The following is a 25,712-nucleotide window of genomic DNA, read 5'->3' as shown; positions in this document are numbered from 1 at the left end:
TGTTTTATGTCTACACTTTTTTATCTGTTTTGTACTATGAGAGCTAAGTGAACCAGAGTCAAATTCCTCGTGTGTGTCCACATACCTGGCAATTAAAATGTTTCTGATTCTAACTGCATGTCTGGACTGTGGGGGAAACCGGAGCACCCGGAGGAAACCCACACACACACGGGGAGAACATGCAAACTCCACACAGAAAGGCCCTCGCCGGCCGCTGGATTCAAACCCAGAACCTTCTTGCTGTGAGGCGACCGTGCTAACCACTACACCACCGGATACAGCTGATTTTAAAAAGCTGAAGTAAGTTTACATTGCTTTTTTGGCTGGTATCTACACTTTTGCGAGTCCTGTCCAAACCCTCAACTAAATGACATCTCATCTCATCATCTCTAGCCGCTTTATCCTGTTCTACAGGGTCTCAGGCAAGCTGGAGCCTATCCCAGCTGACTACGGGGGAAAGGCGGGGTACACCCTGGACAAGTCGCCAGGTCATCACAGGGCACTAAATGACATAATGACCAAAAAAAAAAACCCCCCACCCCCAGAACAGATCCTCTGGCTGCAAAACAAGCCTCAATCAAACTCTTGGGTTTTTCTTTTATATCTGTGAGCATTAAATGGTCCAACCTGCCTGATCCATCCTGGTGCCCTGTGTCTGGTTGGAGTCTCATCACATCGCTCCTGTGGAGGACGGCCCCATGAGGACAGTTGAAAGTCACACCTGGAGGACGCTCTGGATACTTACAGTAATGCTTTTATGGCTGATGACTACAGTTGACTTGCTAACTTTAGGACTGCAGTTGTCATGAACAATTTTGCACTCAAGTTTCCATCAATGAAGAGTTTATAACATCAACGAAACTGACTTCATGTTAAAACTGTTAATGTTATAGTCATGTTGTCTGTTGTTGCCCAAATGAGGATGGGTTCCCTTTTGAGCCTGGTTCCTCTCGAGGTTTCTTCCTCATGTCGTCTGAGGGAGTTTTTCCTTGCCACCGTTGCCACAGGCTCGCTCATTGGGGATAGATTAGGGATAAAATTAGCTTGTTTTAAATCGTTCAAATTCTGTAAAGTTGCTTTGCGACAATGTTTATTGTTAAAAGCGCTTTACAAATAAACTTGACTTGACTTTGACTGGGATGCCCAGTTCCAAGAACAGGCACCTGTCATGAAGGCTCTCCATTTGTAAACAATCCTTCTCACTGTAGAATCGTGAATTTCAAATTATTTGGAGATGGCCTTATAACCCTTCCCAGCTTGATGAGCAGCAACAATTGCTTCTCTGAGATCATAACTGATGTTCTTTCTTTTAGGCATGATGTAGCTACACAATTGAATCCTTGAGAACACACCAAACTCCAAAAAGTTCTGCTTTTGTAGAGGTAGTCATACTTTTTGATTAACTAATCTTGTGCATTTCATTAGTAACACCTGGCTGCTAATTACTCTTTTAACAATTGTGTAGGTCGGAAGGGTGTACTTATTGTTCCCCACTTGGTTTCTGAATATTGGATTAAAAACAAATTGCTCTTGATTTTGGTGTGACAAGTGCTTTAATCAGAAATTGGTTTGTACCAGCCTTTTATTTAAAAAAAAAAAAAGCAACACAAAATAAAAATGTGTCAATAATACAATATAACTCCAACACCCACTGACCTTTTTGAAATAAATAAAAAAGGAATCATTATTCACGTTTAAAGTGTTGCATAATAATCTAGCACCATTAACATAAGTCTAACATAAGACAGCGTAACATAAGTCTAAATTATGCGCCACTCTACTGAACACAACTCAAGGACAGATAAGAATAAATTCTGGACTTTATCACTGTAATTGAATCATTTCTATCCACAGACAGAGAAGCAAGAGTGGGACAAACAGGATTTTCATTCTAGTCTCCATTCCATATGAGGCACATCATGGAACTGTATCTGGCCTAATATTGCATGTGCATGACCACATAGAAAAAAACTCAATACACACCTCTGCATTTGTATTTCTGAAGCAAAATGACCCCAAAATATACAACAGAATGACAGGTTACCTCCACACCAATCAACACTCCTTTATGAGTGCTCCATCTACCCATCTCTCTCTCATACATACACACATATAAGTGGAATATTATATGGAAACGTGGTTTACTGGGAAAGACACCACTCTTATTTTTCATACGAGCTACATCTGGGACGTGGAGATCCAAAACCATGACATAAATCTCTATACTTCGCTTGTGAGAATATCGATTTATTATTTTTGATAAATTTGGGTACTTTGTTTGCGAATGCGCCTATATAATAAAAATAAAATCACACATTGGCTTGAAGATATGAAGTTCATCTTCTCGTGTTGAAAAACTCACATTTTTTATACGAAATACATCACGGATCTGAAGGACACATTTTCCGATATTTCACTCTGATGACGTCACTCCCGGCGTTTTCCCGCTAACTGGACGCACATTGTCAAAATGGCGAACTGGTTCAAAATTGAAATTATTTTGATGAACTTGCGTTGTTTTTTTGCAGATGTGTCTATATAAAAGAATATCTTCACGCCACCGTGTAACAATCTTCTTGTGTTGAAAATATTTTCACTTGTTTGATTTGCTCACTCATGAATACCGGTATGTTCACCAGTTGAAGATAAACTTCATATTTTCACATAACCATTATTAGTTATCAGAGAAAATAGAAAAGAGAGCTTATAAAAGGAGTGTCAATTGGCATGTGTGTAAGATAGATAGCTAGATAAACAGACAGACAGACACACACACACCACCTATGCTTTTGTTCAGACGTTAGTTTACATTACTTGTTTAATTTCAAAAGGACTGATACTCTGAAATAAGCTAACTAATTGGACCACCGAGCTGAGCTGTGTTAAATTGCACAATAACATTACTGCTTTAGGTGTGTACAGAGCAGTTAATAGCCATGAAGGAGTATTAACATGCACAACCTGCAGGACTGGGCGGTGCGGTGGTGTAGTGGTTAGCGCTGTCGCCTCACAGCAAGAAGGTCCGGGTTCGAGCCCCGTGGCCGGCGAGGGCCTTTCTGTGTGGAGTTTGCATGTTCTCCCCGTGTCCGCGTGGGTTTCCTCCGGGTGCTCCGGTTTCCCCCACAGTCCAAAGACATGCAGGTTAGGTTAACTGGTGACTCTAAATTGACCGTAGGTGTGAATGTGAGTGTGAATGGTTGTCTGTGTCTATGTGTCAGCCCTGTGATGACCTGGCGACTTGTCCAGGGTGTACCCCGCCTTTTGCCCGTAGTCAGCTGGGATAGGCTCCAGCTTGCCTGTGACCCTGTAAAAGGATAAAGCGGCTAGAGATAATGAGATGAGATAAACTTGCAGGACTAGATTGCGAAAGAGAAAGCAAGGAAAGGCAATGTGAGAACAGAACTCATACATTCAGGAGTATGCTACGGGCAAGTTAATACTGCCTGTGACTGTGGAATCCCAGCTTTAGTGCAAATAGCACAGTGTATCACGCAAATGTATAAGATCACATAAAACTAGCAACGACAATTGCTGCCACCGGTAGACTATACAAACACAGTGGCAAGATAATGAGAAATTATTGCTAGATCAGCCCATAGGAGACTGTAGTGCCATGGATTCTCCTTTTTCATTTGACTACAGTGGACTCCAATTATCAGCAAAATGAATGACGACGTGTCAATATGATCCTGAAATTCCTAAATACCCTGCAAAAAAATGACATCTTAGCAAGTGAAAATATCTTGAATATAGTCACATTTACAGTATGATCTACCATTTCCGATAATATGATTACAGTAAACCAAATACAATACTATTAAACCTATTTCTAGACATATTTTACTGGTTTTAAGCTTTAAACGTACTATTCTATTGGAAGATAATTTTGCTTCTTTCTAGAAATAAATGCTTAAAAATGAGCAAAATTATCTGCTAATAGAACGAGACTGTTTCGAGCTTCAAATCATTAAACATGTCGAGACATAGTTTTAATTAGTTCTTATATTTGGTTTCTTGTAATATTCTGATAGGAAATGTTAAATCAGTTGGACTATATTTACGGTACTTGCCAAGATGTCGTTTTTGCAGGGTATGCCTTCTAAATAGGAACTGGTGACAGAACAATGCAATATATCTCTATAAATTACAGCACAATGTAATTTTCTGAAGAAACTGTCAGCATTATCAGTACATTCAGACAAGTGGAAGTTCAAGTGTGCTTGATCAGTCCTATATAATGGTTACCTGCCATTTCTGCAGAGATTTTGTTTAAAAAAAACAAACAAACAAAAAAACTGTACATAATATATTCTTTTCCCAAGGCACCAGGCTAGTGATTTGTAGATCACTTAATAATTGCAATACCAAGTAGCTGATTCGATATTTAAAAAAATGCTCCATTAATGCTATTTTGATTCATTTATGTTCCGATGTTAAATATGTATTTTTGTGGATGATAATTATTAAATCATAGATACAGCTCTGTGGTAACAGTACATTTTTTGTTGATCTCTAAACCCAAATATTCTGATATCCAGCATTAATCGTGAGTTAATGAACTGTGCCATATTGGTTACCTCTACTTCCAAACTGTCACCATATATCTTCTGTATAAAATATGTGCAAGTGCTCGAATAACTTGCGTTACATTAGATCCGATGATACCACAACAAATATTACAGAAAGATCAAGAAAGTCAAAAAAATTCTGAAGACCACATTATCAGTTTTTAGACGGCGTATGTACATTAAAGTGTGTGAATGTGGTACACACTGCATTATGGGGTATGGAACTCCCAAAAAAGATCTGACTGAAACTCAAAGTGTAGTAAGGTTCTCTGCCAAGTAATAAAGGCTGTAGCCATTGCACACAATACAGCAGAGGTTACAGAGGGATGACAGGAGGTGGTAAAACCATAGACGCTTGCTCAGCCGCTTGTACTTGGGGTCTTGGTCGCACAGTTTGGAGTAGGCTTCACGGTTGGATGAAAGTCCAATGTCCTGGCCCAGCCCACATGCCTGCTCAATCATGTGCATGTCCGCCATGATCTCGGAGGTTAACTGGCCAAACCACTGGGCATTCAAGGCTGCCACAGTCACACACACAAAGAAAACAAAGATCTGTCCAGAGATGGAGCATGACACAGACAGACAGATGGGAAAAGGAATACATGTTAAAAGTGAATTGTACAAACATGTCAATAAACACAATACTACAGATACAGATGGGTGACAAACTCATACAGATACAAATCAAGAGCTTCAGTTCATGTTTACTTCAAACATCAGAATGGGGAAAATTGTGATCTCAAAGTGTGACTTTCTTTCACTGTGGCATGGGTGTTGGTGCCAGATAGACTGGTTTGAGGGCCCGTTTACACGAGGACGCTGTCGGGTAAAAACGACTAAATATTTTATCGGAAGTGCCTTTCGTCTACACGGGGACGGCGTTTCCGAGGCTGAAAAACGGAAAAAATTGAAAACGCCTTCCAGAGTGGATAAGTTAAAAACAGCCCCCGTTGCATATCCGTCTAAACTACCCAATACGCGAAACTCTGCTCGGATCTGCTCACGTCGGGTACGCGTTTACGTCATACATGTCATATACTGTACATGCCAGCCCGGGAAGTAAGAAAGTAAGTAAAAAAGTAAGAGCATGTCTGATTACATCGATCCAACGGACCTTCAAGCTGCTCTGGCAGCTTTAATAAACGTCCAGGAGTCCTTCGAACATCTATACCGAATCTGCACATATACCGTTAATGAACAGAGGTGGGTATAGTATGCTCTTACTTTTTTACTTACTTTCACCATAGCCAGAGTAGCCAAAGTTTTCGCAGTGCAGATGTGCAGATCAGACAAGACGGAAGACGTTGCGCATGCGTGCAGACATAGCGGAGGTCTTTCACAGCACCACCTAGCCGCCTGGCATGCACATCCAATTGAATTCCACACATTTATGTGTCACCGTATAGACGCAGATTTCCTCCTTGAAAATGGTCGTGTAGACGCGGAAAAAAGTGAAAACGAAAACGGACTTTTGCGTTTTTGTTTCAGACCGTCCCCGTGTAAAGTGGGCCTGAGTATTTCAGAAACTGCTGATCTCCCGGGGTTCACACACACACACACACACACACACATCAAGGAGTTTACACAGAATGCTGCAAAAAACATTGAGCAACAGCTCTGTGGGTGGAAACGCCTTGTTGATAAGAGAGGTCAGAGGAAAATGGCCAGATTGGTTTGAGCTGCCAGGAAGGATATAGTAGCTTATACAGTGGTGCTTGAAAGTTTGTGAACCCTTTAGAATTTTCTATATTTCTGCATAAATATGACCTAAAACAACATCAGATTTTCACACAAGTCCTAAAAGTAGATAAAGAGAACCCAGTTAAATATATTAGACAAAAATATTATACTTGGTCATTTATTTACTGAGGAAAATGACCCAATATTACATATCTGCGAGTGGCAAAAGTATGTGAACCTCTAGGATTAGCAGTTAATTTGAAGGTGAAATTAGAGTCAGGTGTTTTCAATCAATGGGATGACAATCAGGTGTGAGTGGGCACCCTGTTTTATTTAAAGAACAGGGATCTATCAAAGTCTGATCTTCACAACACGCGTTTGTGGAAGTGTATCATGGCACGAACAAAGGAGATTTCTGAGGACCTCAGAAAAAGTGTTGTTGATGCTCATCAGGCTGGAAAAGGTTACAAAACCATCTCTAAAAAGAGTTTGGACTCCACCAATCCACAGACAGACAGACAGACAGACAGATAGTGCACAAATGGAGGAAATTCAAGACCACTGTTACCCTCCACAGGAGTGGTCGACCAACAAAGATCACAACGAGAGCAAGGCGTGTAATAGTTGGCGAGGTCACAAAGGACCCCAGGGTAACTTCTAAGCAACTGAAGGCCTCTCACATTGGCTAACGTTCATGAGTCCACCATCAGGAGAACACTGAACAACAATGGTGTGCATGGCAGGGTTGCAAGGAAAAAGCCACTGCTCTCCAAAAAGAACATTGCTGCTCGTCTGCAGTTTGCTAAAGATCACGTGGACAAGCCAGAAGTCTATTGGAAAAATGTTTTGTGGACGGATGAGACCAAAATAGAACTTTTTGGTTGAAATGAGAAGTGTTATGTTTGGAGAAAGGAAAACACTGCATTCCAGCATAAGAACCTTATCCCATCTGTGAAACATGGTGGTGGTAGTATCATGGTTTGGGCCTGTTTTGCTGCATCTGGGCCAGGACGGCTTGCCATCATTGATGGAATGATGAATTCTGAATTATACCAGTGAATTCTAAAGGAAAATGTCAGGACATCTGTCCATGAACTGAATCTCAAGAGAAGGTGGGTCGTGCAGCAAGACAACGACCCTAAGCACACAAGTCGTTCTACCAAAGAATGGTTAAAGAAGAATAAAGTTAATGTTTTGGAATGGCCAAATCAAAGTCCTGACCTTAATCCAATCGAAATGTGGAAGGACCTGAAGCGAGCAGTTCATGTGAGGAAACCCACCAACATCCCAGAGTTGAAGCTGTTCTGTACGGAGGAATGGGCTAAAATTCCTCCAAGCCGGTGTGCAGGACTGATCAACAGTTACTGGAAATGTTTAGCTGAAGTTATTGCTGCACAAGGGGGTCACACCAGATACTGAAAGCAAAGGTTCACATACTTTTGCCACTCACAGATAATGTAATATTGGATCATTTGTCTAACTGGGTTCTCTTTATCTACTTTTAGGACTTGTGTGAAAATCTGATGACGTTTTAGGTCATATTTATGCAGAAATATAGAAAATTCTCAAGGGTTCACAAACTTTCAAGCACCACTGTATAGTCACTCTTTACAAGCGTGGTGAGCAGAAAAGCATCTCAGCATGCAACAGCAGAAGACCACATTGGGTTCCGCTCCTGCCGGCCAAGAACAGGAATGTTAGAATCAAGAACAATTTCCTATTAAAGTGGCCGATGGGCGTATGTTGGTTTTTCTTTTGTCACCCTTCTGTATATCATCAGAAAGCTCAGACCTCTGACAGGTACAACTTTTCAACTCTGGTTCTGGATTACCCTCCGTCCTGCACCTTTTTGTGCTCTAAGACACTCACTTCAGCTCAGGAAGGAGAGTTAATTTGCTGATTAGTTGAATCAGGTGTGTTGGGAACACGGAAAACTAGAGATGGCACAGATCCAATACCCAGTATCCATATCAGACCAATACCAGCACTAAATGATGGATTGGATATTGGAAAAAACATCCAATATCAATTCCTGTACAACAATTGGCAAAGATTTGATTTGGAAAAGAAATGTGTTTTAAATGGACCTTTTTGTCTTTTGTAAGGATTTATGTTTTATTATATTTAAACCCTTTGGTGACTGACCCCTTGAAAATGGTTCCTCCAGGAACCATGACGTTTCAGTTGTCAAGACAACGGAAAAACTAAAATACAAATACAAATACAAGAGCATTTTGTTTTGTGCACAAGAGCATTGTGACGTATCTTTCTGTTTTTGTATTTTAGTTTTTCCGTTGTCTTGACAACTGAAACGTCATCGTTCCTGGAGGAACCATTTTCAAGGGGTCAGTCACCAAAGGGACAGTAAGTGATGCGTGTGCAAAAGTTTAACCATGAATTTTAAAGCTTTGTAGTTTTTAAAGAAAACAATATCAGATGGGTGTCAGTATTAGCCGACATTCAAGTTTTAAGAATTAGTACCGATCTCGGAGAAGAAAAAGTGACATCATGCCACTTCTCAGGAAAACGCTAAGATGAGTAAGACAGGGGATCTCAACAACCAGGTAAGGGAACCTGTAGATTACGATAAGGTTTAGAAACATGAAGACATTGTGCTATACACATTATATACACTGCAGTGTGGGAAATAACGCCGGTTCGGTGGACATTTACCAATCATTTTCGCATTTGTCCGTCTGTATTTCAAAAGCACTGGATCGGATGGTCAATAAAAAAAAATAATAATAATTCAAATGCGTGCGTCTGTTTTTCAAAAGCATCAAACCGGAAGGCCCATGAAAAATTGTAAAGATATAGGTCTAATCTACTTCTAATTTTCTTCCAAATGTTACGACATTATGTCGTAACACGGCTTATGAAATGGGGGCCCCAGCGGGCCTGACTTTAAGAATTTAGAACTCAGCCACTAATGGTCCTTGCCCTGCCAAAATTTATAGGCACGTCCCTCTCCCCGAGCCCTTTCGAACCAGCCCAGGCATGGCCCGGTATGACCACAGCGCGACCCATTATTTGCCCCGAAATCCCCAACGAACTTTAACACGAGCCCTGGCTAGAGCCAGTATTTAAAAATTCATAACTCGTCCACCCAAAGTCCCAGCCCTGCCAAACTGTACAGGCACCTCTCCCTCCCTGACACCTTTCGAACAAGCCCAGGCACAACCCGATCCGACGTCAGGAGTGAGTGCGGTTCGCTGAAAACTTTAGCATGATCCCTTGCTCCAGACGCTCGCCATGCGGGGATTTAAAAATTCATAAAATCAACCATCAAAGGTTCAAGCCCCGTAAAAATGTACAGGCACCTCCCAGATTCCCAGTGCATGTGCATCAACCTAGCAAGATGAAGCGGAGTTATCCCTCGGGGAGTGAAAAAGGAAAAAGAAACTGCATGAAAATGAACAGCGGGAACAGCAGTCAGGTAACTCTCCTCTCCGGGTGGGAGAGTGGGAGGGACGGGGCTAGTCGGTGATTGACCTACATAACAGGGCGGTGAGCCCTGGGTGAACCCCGGATGGTCTCCGTGTGCATCTTGCTGGCTTCTACAATTTGTTATATCAATCGTTCTGAGCAGCGCTCGAAACTAACGGTGTCCCGAGGACCATAAAAAATGTCATCGGGACACAAAATTATCATATCTGGGACAATCCCGGGACAATGGAAAAAAATAGATCTAGAAAAAAGTTCTACATTAATATTATTTACAAACCCGTAACACATACGTAGACATTCACCTAATTTGTCAATTTTAATTTTAAAACGTTAACAGCGAAAAATACATAGTAGCTACACTTTCGATGCACCTGCATCCGTAGGCTACAGAGCAGCGCATTCTGTTCTAGAATCTTCGGCCGGAGTCCGCATTATATGGACTTGGAATGGAATTGCTACCGCACACGCTGCGCCGACTCTTGCCAGAACAAAAATGCTGAAGTGGTTGAAGCGGACCGACCGCGGGGAAGAAACTGAAAGGCCAGACATAACGTCTCCGGGACCTTCAGGATCCAAAGTGTCATCGCCTGGTCTGCAGGCAACGCGAGCAACTGAATGAACTGAATGAACACTGTTAGACACGTTATAAAATACAACAGGAATGATGTGGATGATATTGACGGAAGATACCGTTCAACAGAATAAGTGAGTTTTCTTGGTGTCTTTCTAGTTCAGAAAGTTTAGTCAGTCAGCAGCACAACTAGGCTCGGACCTGGCAGGTCCGTGTATCATCGTTTTCCAGATTGAATGGAATACTTGAATGATCGGATGATACACGGACCCTGGCACTATGCTGATGTTGCTAACGTTTGCACCCGGCAGCGAAAGTTCATAAAATGGATAACGGAAAGTTCATAAAAATGGATAACGGTAATGGTGAAAATGATAAGTTGGCCTTATAAGTGCCAACAGATATTCAAGGTATAAGTAGATGAAATGAACATAAAAGGGGTCTTATTTTCAACTAAAGTGTACTGCAGATGTAGGGAGTTGAAACATTTTCTGAATGAGCTAGTTGGCCCCTTTAAATAAACGGGTATCTATTCATACAGTGAGATCGCCAAAGTTTAATAAACTGAAAATGCAATAACTAATTTTGAAGTAGATGATGTATTGGACATGTGTCGCTTGTGTCTTGTGACTTATTGTAAAAATGATATAAAGGGTTCAAAATCGCATAGTTACAAATATAATAGTAACTTCATATGATGGGCGGCACGGTGGTGTAGTGGTTAGTGCTGTCGCCTCACAGCAAGAAGGTCCTGGGTTCGAGCCCCGTGGCCGGCGAGGGCCTTTCTGTGTGGAGTCTGCATGTTCTCCCCGTGTCCGCGTGGGTTTCCTCCGGGTGCTCCGGTTTCCCCCACAGTCCAAAGACATGCAGGTTAGGTTAACTGGTGACTCTAAATTGACCGTAGGTGTGAATGTGAGTGTGAATGGTTGTCTGTGTCTATGTGTCAGCCCTGTGATGACCTGGCGACTTGTCCAGGGTGTACCCCGCCTTTCGCCCGTAGTCAGCTGGGATAGGCTCCGGCTTGCCTGCGACCCTGTAGGGCAGGATAAAGCGGCTAGAGATAATGAGATGAGATGAGACTTCATATGATAATATTAACCACTGGTTATTTCAGAGAGGAAAAAAATGGGGACACTATTGCTTCCATTCGGGACAATACAACACAGAATTCGGGACCACTGGGGGACACAAAGAAAAAAAGTTAATTTCGAGCCCTGGTTCTGAGTGTAGTTACAACTGCACTTGTACAAAATGGAAAGTAATGGATAAATATTTACTAAGATTGAATTTTGTTTGCTTGGACAGCCCACAGGCAAATATAGATGCAGATATATTAGTGAATAAATAAAACTCATGAAATATTATGACAATGGTGCTAAATAGGCTAAATAATAATCTAAGTCACCTACATTTTAAGTACAGTATCTGAAGGTAAAAAAGTGCAGCCACTTTGATGGAGCTGAATTAATAGTAGCCTTATCTATAGTTTACAGGTGCTATGCTTAAGTTTCTAACAAGCAGCACAGAGTCCAGCCAGTCAGCCAGTGGAGGGACAGAACCAGATAGGACAGGCACAGATGAGCCACCTTCAACCAGCACAGATGAGTCGTATGCAGCTGCCTCAGCCAGTACAAGCAGCAGCACAAGTCCAGTACAGCCACCGTTGTCAAGTACAGACGCAGGGGAAGAACAGGCAGCCTCGGCCACTATTCACACAACCACGTGTGCACAGCAAGCATCAGAAGCTAGCTCAGACCCTAAAGCAACAGTCTCTGCGCCACCAAATGATCCAGCAGACTGGCCCCCAGTCTTAACGGACTGTATGCGGACTGAGCTAGTGCGCAGAGGTCCATTCAAGCCAGGAGTAGATTTTTCTTACCCCAAAGACAAGTCCAGAAGAGGGTTCCATCCAGGATTATTACAAAGACGGCTGTCAAATGGTGAAATTTATTTATTTATTTCTGTATAATTTATAAATTTATTTCTGTGTTTATTTGGAGTTAGGCCAACAGGTGGTGACACTAGTGCAATATGTTTAAAGGGGGGGGGGGGATGAGTGGAAGCACTGGGTGTCAGGTGCGACTGTTGAACATTTTGGGGTTCAGTTAAGAGGGCCCCTTAGCAGAATTTTGCCTAGGGCCCCATGGAGGTCTGAACCGGCTCTGACCTCCCCCGAGACCGTTCGAACGAGCAGGCACGGCCCAGTACGACATCAGGATCGAGCATGGCTCATGGAAAACTTTAGCACGAGCCCTTGCTCCAGCCGCTCACGTGCACGGGGATTTAAAAATTCATAATTCATCCACCCAAGGTCCTAGCCACACCCAAATTTACAGGCACCTCCCTCCCCTTGAGTGGCACACTAAATAAGACAATAATAATACACTCAATATTCACTGTTGATTTTATTGCACGATGCAGCTGAAATAGTGTTTTAGGGTTGACCGTATCAGATTGATCCAGCCAGTTGATTAAGAGTTCAGTTTACATGAAACTTTGCAGTACAGTATTAGGTTAAGTGCCAAACTGCTGATCAGTGTTTGTTATTATGTGCTTTTTTTAAAAATTCATAATAAGAATGACAGCCATAGTCATATGCTTTGTAAGATGTAGATTTATATTTTAATAGTTTTCATTTTCTTCTATGAATGGGGATGACAGTGTAGTGAAGATGCAAGGAGCAGACGTAAAGAAAGTTGGTGAATTCAAGTACCTGGGGTCAACTGTGCAGGAAAATGGGGGCTGCGATAGTGAGGTGAGAAAGAGATGGAGCAGTTGGAGAAGGATCTCGGGAGTCATTTGTGATAGGAAAATCCCAGCAAAAGTGAAAGGTAAGCTGTATAAGACAGTAGTGAGGCCAGCTGTGATGTATGGATTGGAGACCGTACCCTTAACGAAGAGACAGGAGGCAAAGTTGGAGGTGGCGGAGTTGAGGATGTTAAGGTTTGTGATGGGAGGTTGGACAGGATAAGGAACGAGCACGTCAGAGGGACAGCACATGTGGAGAGCTTGGGAAGTAAGCTAAGAGAGATGAGACTGAGATGGTACGGGCACATCCTGAGAAGAGATGCAGAGCATGTTGGAAGGAGAATGTTGAGGATGGAGCTGCCAGGCAAACGAAAACGAGGAAGGCCAAAGAGGAGATACATGGACGTGGTGAGAGAGGACGCGAAAGTGGCAGGTGTGGTAGAGAAGGATGCGGAAGACAGGGAGCAATGGAGATGAAAGATCCGCTGTGGCGACCCCTAATCGGGAGCAGCCAAAAGAAGAAGAGTTTCTTCTATTTTCTAGTCCAGCAGATTTGAGTCTGAATGTCAAATGATATGACCATGTCTAGTTCTGACATTTTAAAATGAGTTCTATGTATTTGTATTGTTAATGACTAAAATTTCTCATAGACTTATTATGAATATAGTTACTTGTGACATAATGTTTCATGAGTGTTATGAAAATACCTATATAAGAGTACCAGTAAGTTGTAGCCAACTGGATCATCCTTGCCCCTCCCATACTTTTTTCTAGACATGGAACTGACCTGTGTGTGCTACTGTTTTCTTGGGTAGAACTTGAAGCATGTCTTTCTTGAATCGTCTGACATTTTCTTGTAAATTATATTCAATTTGTAATGCAATTAGCAACTAATGTCGAGTGTAATTTGGACTTTGAAGATCACAAAAATGTGCCTGGAAGTAGCTGAGAAACCATCTCCAGGCATCTAAAGCCCTTCAGCTTCCGGGGCCCTAAGGCAGGCCCTGGACCCCCAGCCACATTGTTCCGGACAGGCTGAAATTTGGACAGACAGACAACATTTCACACTTGTCTGTCCTGTGACAGTCTGCTTAAAATTCCTTATTTCCCACACTGCACTGGATTTGGTTACGTTGGTTCTCTGACTTAGACCAGTCACTTCATATAAATGTTCATTCTTGCTTTTAATTCCTACTCAACCAATGTTAAAATTAAATGAAAAAAAAATACTTCTCTTAAAATTACGATCAATCTGTATTGATCGTAAATGTGCATTCTGCACTTTTTCTAATTTGTTAGAAGAATCTTATTCTCTGATACTACATTTGTTTACAGCTCAAAGTCGGGCCAAATAATAAATCAGTCCCAAGCCTCGTCACAAACGTGAAATTGATAAAATGCACTGTCTCAAAAAATGATCATAATATAAATGATATTCCTAAGAAACAAAACTAATGTTAAAATACAGGATAAAAATCAAGTTCTGCGCAACGCCTTGTGCTTGAGTAAGATTTCCGTGTAACCTGCGTGACATACCTGAAAGGCCTCCCTCTCATTCAGCAGGTCACTGGGATGGTACATGGCAAAAATAGCGAGGTTGAAGAAAGCACAGGCCGAGCCGATGTGCAGATAGAAAGGAAAGAGTCGACTCTGAATGAAGCCGTAGGTGTGTCTGTTTAGATAGCTGTCCATGACAAATCCTGAAATAACACGGCCATTTAAAATAGCGATTTAAAAACCAGGTACACAATGACGGACAAGCTTCCCTGAACAGATAGATTGGAAGCTTCTCTCACAAACTTATAGAGAGTATGGAATGTGCATTATATCAGATCTGAGGCAGGTTTACAGAAACAGACTCTCACCAGAGATGAAGGTGACCCATATCTGCATGCCCCAAAAGGTGGAGAGGATGATGAGGTGAAAAAGCTTTGCACTAAGAGGGGGCTCCTGGTCTGTGGACATGATCAGTGGACACCATCCGATCTCATACGTGCTCGACCCTCTAATCGCGTTCTCCTCCTTCCTGGTGAAAACATTAGCAACATGACAGAAACACAACGTAGGAAACATTTCTAATGTGTGATGCATGGTTTTTTCAATGTCTCATAAATAAATGAATAAATCCTGCTATCGGCTCTTTTTTCGTATCGTCAGCTCCAAAGCTTTGGAATATACTGCCAAAGTTCATTAGAGATGATGATAATTTATCTAGTTTTAAATCTTTACTTAAAAACACACTGGGGGCGCCGTGGCTCAGTTGACTAAAGGTGCCATACTATAAATCTGGGGACCCGGGTTCGATTCCGACCCGAGGTCATTTCCCGATCCCTCCCCCCCTCTCTCTCTAGCTCATTTCCTGTCTCTACACTGTCCTATCCAATAAAGGTGAAAAAAGCCCCCAAAAATATCTTAAAAACAAAACATTAATTTAGCTTTTAATAACTGACTTTTTTTTAGAAATATTTTTATATAATTTTTTATTCTTATTCTACAGCTCAGCAATATTTTTTATTTCATATCTTTAGGATACCATCTGATTTATATTTGTAGTCTTTTTATTTATGTATATTTTAAGCACATTTGATCATATACGGTATGGGCGGAATGGTGGTGTAGTGATTAGCGCTGTCGCCTCACAGCAAGAAGGTCCGGGTTCGAGCCCCGTGGCTGACGAGGGCCTTTCTGTGTGGAGTTTGCATGTTCTCCCCGTGTCCGCATGGGTTTCCTCCGGGTGCTCCGGTTTCCCCCACAGTCCAAAGACATGCAGGTTAGGTTAACTGGTGACTCTAAATTGACCGTAGGTGTGAATGTGAGTGTGAATGGTTGTCTGTGTCTATGTGTCAGCCCTGTGATGACCTGGCGACTTGTCCAGGGTGTACCCCGCCTTTCGCCCGTAGTCAGCTGGGATAGGCTCCAGCTTGCCTGCGACCCTGTAGAACAGGATAAAGCGGCTAGAGATAATGAGATGAGATGATCATACTGTATATGCATGTAAAATGCACTATATGAGTAATAAAATAATAATAATAAAATTACTACTACATGTCAGTGCACTTCAAAAGCACATTAAAGCTCCCCATAAAACAGCTTGAGGTGCATGACTTGATTCCGTATGTTCACACATTTCCTTTTGAAACAGGAAGTCACAAATGGCTTACTGAGGTTCTTGACTGATCTACAGATCAGGAATTGTGTTTGAGATACACAACACCCGCCAATGCCTGCAACCTGTCCACCCCCCGTAAAACATACTAAAGCAAGAGCATTAAATTCCAATAGCAGTCCAAGTAAACTACAAAGACGCCAAAACAATACTATGGAGCACTTGCATGTGACGTCACAGCCGATCCAGATTGTGACAGACGCCATCTTGTCGGTCAAACGCCATATTTCCGCCTTCTACTTCTAGTTCTACTTCTGCTTTTACTTCTACCTTTTCTTCTGGAAAACCCTACTATATACAATTCTACTACAACGGCTGTGGCTACAAGCTCTCCCTACCTGTGCACGTTTTTATGTTTTTTTGTGTGTATTTTTGCATGTTGTTCGTCTGTACTGGACTTCAATATCCACTACAACTGTCTGGACTTACTGGACATGGGTTTCCAGCAGAAAATGACGGTTTGTAGCGATTTCCATCGCATGCACAACATTCCGGACGAGATAGCGAGACCAGCGGGGTCTCCGTGGATTGTTATCGGAAGCAAAGCGAAGGAGGCGGCGTCGGGAGCGGAAGCAAAAGCGAGGCTGCAGAGCCGGCCTGTTGACTAAGCTCAGAAAACAGCCACTCAAACCTCCACTGCTAAGCCTCTATCTCTCCAACGCCAGATCCATGTAAACAACACGGACAATTTGGAATTACAGCTGGAATTACCTTATTCTATTCTATAATCATCTGGTCAGTGCTATACTCAATACTTAAGTGACTTACCCATCCAATGAGGATTCTTGTTTACAAGATGCCACATCTGAGTCGCTGACAAATCCTGAATTTCTGTAAAGATACCTGTCCAGAGATTTATAAGCACGCAGTGCTTCACCACTGAACAGCGAGGGAAAGTTAATGAGGTAATTATACACGTCCGGGTATTCCGCTGGCAGTTCAAAATCCAGTCGTGAAAACTCCATCCGGTAAGCCATAAGGGTCACTAATCTGTAGATCGTTTATTTTAGACATGTATCTAGTTATCTGTTCATTAGAAAAATGAGCCGTGTAGTCCGTCGGTTGAAATTGATCCATTCTGTACACGAGTGCAGCAGTATTCAGCGGTGTTTTTTTACCGACAAGATGGTGGCTGTGTACTTTCCGGTCATGTGACTGCAAGATCTCTATTCAGCATACATTAGAAAGTACATATATTAGTATGAAGATAGAAAGCTGCTAAAATGTCACAAGCAAACTGAATGTTTTACAAATTCATACCAACAGAATGTGATTTGTACAGGATTTATAATACGTATCACTTCCAACAACACGTTAACTGATAGTACGTCAGTGATGATTATTTCTTGATCAGCTACCAAATAAATGTTATTTAGAACACGGTTAGAAAATCCAGACTTTTTATAAAATTAAGGAAATCACATTCATGTTATAATCATGCTCATGTTTCAAAACTTGATTCTTGTACTTAAAGCTAGACGGCCTTTCGATTTTATAAAATTGGTGAAATTTAGTTCCTTCTGAAATTTGGTCATTGTGATCGATGTTTATTTCTGTAATATCTCAAAAACATATCCGGCCATTCTGTGGCTGGGAAGTGATTTAATTTGAGGGCAAATAATGTGCATGAAATCGCTCGCTTCGCGCAGTCAAACAAACAGAGGAAGTCTGTGTGCGCATGTGTAGATTTACCTCCTTCTTCTTCTGGGTTTTACAGCAGCTGGCATCCACAGGTTTACCTTTGACCGTGCACTGACAGTTACATCATTCTGTCGCTAAACGAACAGCTGATCACACCGAAGTGCTCGCTGACCGCCGATATTTATTAGTTTGGTCCTGCATTTCCTTTCCTTCGCAACATGATGCCTTTTCTTCTCGCTTTCCGTTACTGTAGTCGGTCTTTCACGTTTCATTCGCACACTCACGTCCTCCATTTTCCTCTCCTGTTTCAAATTTGTATCCCACAGTGCTTTGCGCAAATGGGGAAAGCCCACCATGTGATGCATGACGTAGTATCTTGAATTGCGTCATGGTGAAGCAGGAAAATTTGGGTACCTGCGCATGTTGGCGTGGAGAGAAATGAACAGGTTGACAAGCTGGCTAAGCAATCACTAAATAAGATAGAAACAGAATTGCAAATCCCAATTAGTAAGGCAGAGACTAAGATTTACATCAAGTCCTACGCAAAGTCAGTCTGGCAGGAGTATTGGGATGGCAGTGAAAACAGGAGGACATCTATACTACTAGGGCTGGGTATCACCAGATACCTCACGATATGATACTATGGCGATATTTTGCCCACGATAACGATAATATCACGGTACAGCGATTCTGCGATAATCGATATATTGCAAGAAATTTCAACCACATCACGATATCTGTGTCACTGAAGAAGATCAGAATTTATTGACCACTGTAAAATTACATTTCACATATATAACTACACACTCTTGCCAGACATATATTTGTCTCTATTCCACTGCTGGCAAAACCAAGAGTTGCTTCACTACAACATACAGAAAATTCCCATTTCTGTGCTAGTATTATCAACTTTTCTGTAAGCATGGACACATCAGTGCTGCTTAACAAGCAGAATCAAATTGTTTTATGAAAACTTAAAACTTGCACTGCAGACTGCACATACATTTCAGTGCTAACACTAATATCAATTTGTTCTTTGTAAACTTGAGAACATATACCGGAGAACATTTAACTTGTGCTTATTTTGCAGGAACAACACACTGTCTGAAACACATTGAAAAGTGCAGTGGGCATCTTAGTCTCCCTGAGCACAATTATGAAACAAAGTGCAGTGTGGGTCAGCATCCAAACACTGAAACTGAACTGAAACCTCAGTGAATCATGTTTCTTCTGAACTTCGAGTAAATACTCAAAATAAAATGCAGTGTCTCACACACACTAAAATTGAAAATGCAAGATAAAGTGCAGCTTCTTGCCTTTGGCCTTAAATGACAAAATTAAGTTCACAGTTACAGTAAGTCACACATCACTGAAGTAGACGGGAGGACTTTGGTGCTGTCCAGTGTAGTTTGCTTCGGGTCGGGTTTCAGCGGCTCCGGCTGAGCTAACATGTCGGGGTGGCGTCGTGCTAAGTAAGTTCGCAAGTTTGTTGTGTTACCTGAATATCTAATTGGAGCGAAACAGGTTTTGCAGAGTGCATACTCTTTGTCCGGCTCACTGTTTTTTTCTCCTTTCCTTTGGAATCCAAAGTGCCTCCAAACATCTGCCTTAAAGTTCGGCGGCGTCTCTAGGTTTACGTTAACAGCCATGCTTGCTTGTTTTTTTTCCTCACTGCAACCGCCAGGGAAAAAAGAGAAGATGAAGAGTGCCTTGCAGTGAGGGAGCGGCACAACGACACCTCGCGGAGCAGAGGTGCGGAAGTCGTACTGGATTTACAACCCGTCTGAAACATGATTTATTATTTGAAAAAATATCGATATTCAAATTTTGAGTATCGATATTGAATCGGAAGACAAAGTATCGCGATATATCGTCGTATCAATATTTTTGCACACCCCTATATACTACACTGAAAAGCAGGCGAATACTGGAAGGATAGTGGGCAGGAGTCGGAGAGAAGACATCATGATCACCCGTTTAAGAACTGGGCATACAGGACTTAACTATTCTCTTAACAAAATAGGCAAACACCCAACCGGAAATTGTGAATACTGTAGCCATCCGGAATCAGTAGAGCATGTAATACTTCACTGTAAGAAATATGAACGTGAGAGAAATGAGCTTTATAAATCTCTCAGAATGGTTAATCATCACAATTTCACTTTGCCTGGTTTATTAGGGAGAGCATCAAGTAGATGTACCGTTACATTACCAAATTTCTGAAAGATTCAGAATTAGCTAAAATGATAAGGGTTGGGTTTTTTTTTCCTCCCTTATATGCTCTGTTCCACACTCCAGCCCAGTCAGTGGCAGTAATGTACCTTTAAGTTGGTTTGCCAACCAACATAAAACAAAAAAGAAGAACGAAGCAGGAAAAAATAGCGAAAAATTTAGGGCCACGTGGCCCTAAATTTATTAATTGATCGATTTTTTAAAAATAATAATAAAATTGGAAGTCTGTGATTCGAATTCAGTAGCGTTCAGTCCACTAAACAAAAATAACTGGGTGTTGGGGAAAATTCTTTTTATGACCTACACTTGAAAAGTCAGATGTATTGTTACATTATCAAATTTCTGAAAGATTCAGAATTAGCTAAAATAATATAAGGGTTGTTTTTTTTCCCAGCCTTCCCTTATATCTTCCGTTCCACACTCCAGCCCAGTCGGTGGTGGTAATGCACCTTTAAGTTGATTTGCCAACCAACATGAAACCTTAAAGAAGAAGAAAACACTAAACCGGTCTGTTGCAGTAAAGAGAGAGCTTTAGAGGTAGAAGATGGATGTATGAAAAAGAATGAAGCAGGAAAAAATAGTGGAGAATTTAGGACCACGTGGCCCTAAATTCATTAACTGTTCTATTTTAAAAATAATAATAAAATTGGAAGTCTGTGATTCGAATTCAGTAGCGTTCAGTCCACTAAACAAAAATAACTGGGTGTCGGGGAAAATATTTTGATGACCTACACTTGAAAAGTCAGATGTATTGTTACATTATCAAATTTCTGAAAGATTCAGAATTAACTAAAATAATATAAGGGTTGTTGTCCCCCCAATATCTTCTGTTGCCAGAGGTGGAAAAACCCGGGTGCAGAAAGTAAAAACCCTGCCACATTTTTGCTCCAGCCAATTCAGTGAACCAGCTGATCCTAATTACCACATCCCCTAAGCCAGGTTGATGAGCTAATTGGTGAAATCATCTGTGTTGAGAGCACAGGCAGAAGGAAAACCTAAGCAGGACTTTTACTTTGTCAATCCAGTTTTTCCACCTCTGTCGTTGCACACTCCAGCCCAGTTGGTGGCAGTAATGCACCTTTAAGTTGGTTTGCCAACCAACATGAAACCTTAAAGAAGAAGCTAAACCGGTCTGTTATTGTAAAGAGGGAGTTTTAGCGGTAGAAGATGGATGGATGGATGGATGGATGGAGAACAAAAAAGGAAAAAATAGCAGAGAATTTAGGGCCACGTGGCCCTAAATTCATTAATTGTTCTATTTGAAAAATAATAATAATAAAATTGGAAGTCTGTGATTCGAATTCAGTAGCATTCAGTCCACTAAACAAAAATAACTGGGTGTCGGGGAAAATTATTTTGATGACCTACACTTGAAAAGTCAGATGTATTGTTACATTATCAAATTTCTGAAAGATTCAGAATTAGCTAAAATAATATAAGGGTTGTTCCGTTCCACACTCCAGCCCAGTCGGTGGCAGTAATGCACCTTTAAGTTGATTTGTCAACCAACATGAAACCTTAAAGAAGAAGAAAATGCTAAACTGGTCTGTTGTAGTAAAGAGGGAGTTTTAGTGGTAGAAGATGGATGGATGAAGAACAAAGAAGGAAAAAATAGCAGAGAATTTAGGGCCATGCGGCCCTAAATTCATTAATTGCAATCTCATCTCATTATCTGTAGCCGCTTTAGCCTGTTCTACAGGGTCGCAGGCAAGCTGGAGCCTATCCCAGCTGACTACGGGCGAAAGGCGGGGTACACCCTGGACAAGTCGCCAGGTCACATAGACACAGACAACCATTCACATTCACACCTACGGTCAATTTAGAGTCACCAGTTAACCTAACCTGCATGTCTTTGGACTGTGGGGGAAACCGGAGCACCCGGAGGAAATGCACGCGGACACGGGGAGAACATGCAAACTCCGCACAGAAAGGCCCTCGCCGGCCACGGGGCTCGAACCCAGACCTTCTTGCTGTGAGGCGACATCGCTAACCACTACACCACCATGCCACCCTTTCATTAATTGTTCTATTTTAAAAATAATAATAATAAAATTGGAAGCCTGTGATTCGAATTCAGTAGTGTTCAGTCCACTAAACAAAAATAACTGGGTGTCGGGGAAAATACTTTTGATGACCTGACTTTTCAAGTGTAGATGTATTGTTACATTATCAAATTTCTGAAAGATTCAGAATTAGCTAAAATAATATAAGGGTTGTTCTGTTCCACACTCCAGCCCAGTCGGTGGCAGTAATGCACCTTTAAGTTGGTTTGCCAACCAACATGAAACCTTAAAGAAGAAGCTAAACCGGTCTGTTATTGTAAAGAGGGAGTTTTAGCGGTAGAAGATGGATGGATGAAGACGAAGGAAAAAATAGCAGAGAATTTAGGGCCATGTGGCCCTAAATTCATTAGCTGTTCTATTTTAAAAATAATAATAAAATTGGACGTCTGTGATTTGAATTCAGTAGCTTTCAGTCCACTAAACAAAAATAACTGGGTGTTGGAGAAAATTCTTTTTTTTTTTTTTTAAATGAAAGGCAGTACAGCTTTAAAGTGCCATTCCACCATTGGATGTATTCTTTGGCATAAAATACAATATATTTTATGACAACATGACTAGACAGAGAAATCTTTTAGCTTCAAAATGATATATCAAACATAATTTTTTGACAACGACAAGTATATTAATTTTGCGACCAAAGTCACCTACCCTTTTAATTTCCGCGTGGTAGTGAAACGTGAAGTCATCGGCAGGTTCCCCTTCTTGTGTACCACGTGTCGGTCTATTTTTAGACCAGGAATCCCCCAAAGTGAGAGAGTAATTTCTCCTCGTATATGGGGGCCAGAAAAAAATTGCGAAAAATTTTGAGTTAATCTTTCAGTTAGCTAGATTTATTGGTATTAGCTAGATTTATTGGTATTATTTTTATCGCGTTCTATCCGCCATTGCTGATAATATGTGCCACGTCACATGGTACACAAGAAGGGGAACCTGCCGATGACATCACGCGCGGAAATTAAAAGGGTAGGTGACTTTGGTCGCAAAATTAATATACTTGTCGTTGTCAAAAAATTATGTTTGATCTATCATTTTGAGGGGCGGCACGGTGGTGTAGTGGTTAGCGCTGTCGCCTCACAGCAAGAAGGTCCTGGGTTCGAGCCCCGGGGCCGGCGAGGGCCTTTCTGTGTGGAGTTTGCATGTTCTCCCCGTGTCCGCGTGGGTTTCCTCCGGGTGCTCTGGTTTCCCCCACAGTCCAAAGACATGCAGGTTAGGTTAACTGGTGACTCTAAATTGACCGTAGGTGTGAATGTGAGTGTGAATGGTTGTCTGTGTCTATGTGTCAGCCCTGTGATGACCTGGCGACTTGTCCAGGGTGTACCCCGCCTTTCACCCGTAGTCAGCTGGGATAGGCTCCAGCTTGCCTGCAACCCTGTAGAAGGATAAAGCGGCTAGAGATAATGAGATATCATTTTGAAGCTAAAAGATTTCTCTATCTAGTGATACCATTTATATATGTTGTCAAAATATATTGTATTTTATGCCAAAGAATACATCCAATGGTGGAATGGCACTTTAACTTTTACAGCGTATTTCTGATAAGGTCTAAAGATAATATTTGCCTGTTGAACATTTGTATTTGAAAACACATTGTGGGTTGTTGGAGTTTTTTTTTTTTCTGAGAGACAGAGGTGCATGTTTACTTATTTTTTTTGCATATTTTGCAAAAATTGTACAAGATATTCAGTTTATTTGTGACATTTTGGCAGCATTCTGACTCCATTAATTAGCCCTCAGGTATTTTCCACACCTTCCTTGCAGGAGGGTAGATGAAGTCACCTTTCACCTAGATCCGATTACTGCAGCACATCAAACCTGTTTTCAGATTTTAATCTGATCAGAACAAATATATACACATCCATTTCTAGATTTAGCATGAAAGCACGTTATGAAATGTCCCAGCTAGATCTGTTTAAACTATCAGAAGTCCTAATCAGTCTGATAAGTGACCTGGGCATCATGAAGCAGCTTGAAGCTACGGTATGTGTTGGTATTGAAGCAGGTGCACGAGCTCACCTGTTTGCTTTCTGGCTCTAGTCCTTGTGCCAGATAAACTTACATTACTTCATATTAATTACATAATTGACAAGTTTAAACATCCTAAACTGAAGCCTGTTTAAAAACGCTAGGCGACATGTCAGTGTTTATTAAACACTGCCGGGTTAGCACACAACTTGTTCTGCTAGTTACAGCAGTCCTACCTCACAAACACTAGCTAGCAACTTTCCGTAGTCATGCAACCTGGCATTCTTACAAAGCCTACAGTTTACACAGCACTATAGCTGTGTTTTTAAATCAAATTAATACCAGAATACTGACATTTATTTATACAACATTTGTAATTAAAGCACACTGACCAACCTGAAACCCCTACGAGCCGGTTTCTGCCCCTGTCTAAAAGAATCCTCGACTCTCCTCCAATCACAGCAGCGCTCTGCCACTGACGGTGTAGTTTACATAATTGGGCGTGGCAAAGAGTGACGACGATTCCAAAAGGACAAATAGCGTTACGAGTATTCTGCATAAATCTGCATATTCACATATAATACAATTATATTCAATACAAGGTATTATCATGAGATCCAGGAAAATGTTTTGGGGAAAAGGATAATATCAGGTCTCAACAGAAGGGAAGAGGTGGTATACACTACCGTTCAAAAAAGTTTGGGGTCACCCAGACAATTTTGTGTTTTCCATGAAAAGTCACACTTTTATTTACCACCATAAGTTGTAAAATGAATAGAAAATATAGTCAAGACATTTTTCTGGCCATTTTGAGCATTTAATCGACCCCACAAATGTGATGCTCCAGAAACTCAATCTGCTCAAAGGAAGGTCAGTTTTATAGCTTCTCTAAAGAGCTCAACTGTTTTCAGCTGTGCTAACATGATTGTACAAGGGTTTTCTAATCATCCATTAGCCTTCTGAGGCAATGAGCAAACACATTGTACCATTAGAACACTGGAGTGAGAGTTGCTGGAAATGGGCCTCTATACACCTGCGTAGATGTTGCACCAAAAACCAGACATTTGCAGCTAGAATAGTCATTTACCACATTAGCAATGTATAGAGTGGATTTCTGATTAGTTTAAAAAGTGATCTTCATTGAAAAGAACAGTGGTTTTCTTTCAAAAATAAGGAAATTTCAAAGTGACCCCAAACTTTTGAACGGTAGTGTATAGTAGACTAATGGCGTATTCACACCTACGTTGTTTGGTCCGGACTAAACGAACCAAATTTCCCTTGGTCCGGACCTTTTGGGTTGGTCTGAATACAAACCACCAAACTCTGGTCCGGACCAAACAAGCGGACCGAGACCGAGCTGCAAGGTCGGACTCGGTCCGGACCAAAGGAACTCTGGTGCGGACCTTTTGGAGGTGTGAAAGCAGACCGGACCTAATCTGACAGTGTTGCTTTTTTGTACCTCGGGAGCTTCTGTCGTTTGTCGAGCATTATGGGAAACAGAGTCTTGACACTCCACCGCAAAGTGCAAACACTGTTTCAGTTGTCAAGGGAACCTTACAACAGTCGTTCAGTCATTCAGACCAGTGGTAGGCTAGACTACAGAGTACAAAAAATGAGTAGGGGGCAAACGTGGG

General features: G+C 41.5%; 1 protein-coding gene across 3 annotated transcripts; it reads right to left on the bottom strand.

Annotated features, from left to right (window-relative positions):
• Nucleotides 1-3,174: 3,174 nt before the first annotated feature.
• On the bottom strand, nt 3,175-24,548 carry si:ch211-121a2.4 (transmembrane protein 205). Of its 3 annotated transcripts, none has more exons than XM_060917604.1 (4): nt 24,475-24,548; nt 14,880-15,036; nt 14,551-14,714; nt 3,175-5,120 (listed from the first exon to the last, which is right to left on the bottom strand). In XM_060917604.1, exons 2-4 carry the CDS (start codon nt 14,977-14,979, stop codon nt 4,818-4,820), a joined length of 567 nt encoding a protein of 188 aa, XP_060773587.1. In that variant the 5' UTR covers nt 14,980-15,036; nt 24,475-24,548; the 3' UTR covers nt 3,175-4,817. The 3 variants fall into 3 exon arrangements, with proteins under 3 accessions (XP_060773587.1, XP_060773586.1, XP_060773589.1); XM_060917603.1 differs by having other exon boundaries at nt 14,880-15,040; nt 24,475-24,542; XM_060917606.1 differs by having other exon boundaries at nt 14,880-15,040; nt 24,471-24,503.
• Between the last annotated feature and the right edge of the window lie 1,164 nt (nt 24,549-25,712).

Source organism: Neoarius graeffei, chromosome 3 (assembly GCF_027579695.1).
Source record: "Neoarius graeffei isolate fNeoGra1 chromosome 3, fNeoGra1.pri, whole genome shotgun sequence".
Lineage (NCBI taxonomy): Eukaryota > Metazoa > Chordata > Actinopteri > Siluriformes > Ariidae > Neoarius > Neoarius graeffei.
The sequence above is the reverse complement of the archived record's forward strand: the minus strand, read 5'-3'. Positions and strand labels throughout refer to the sequence as shown.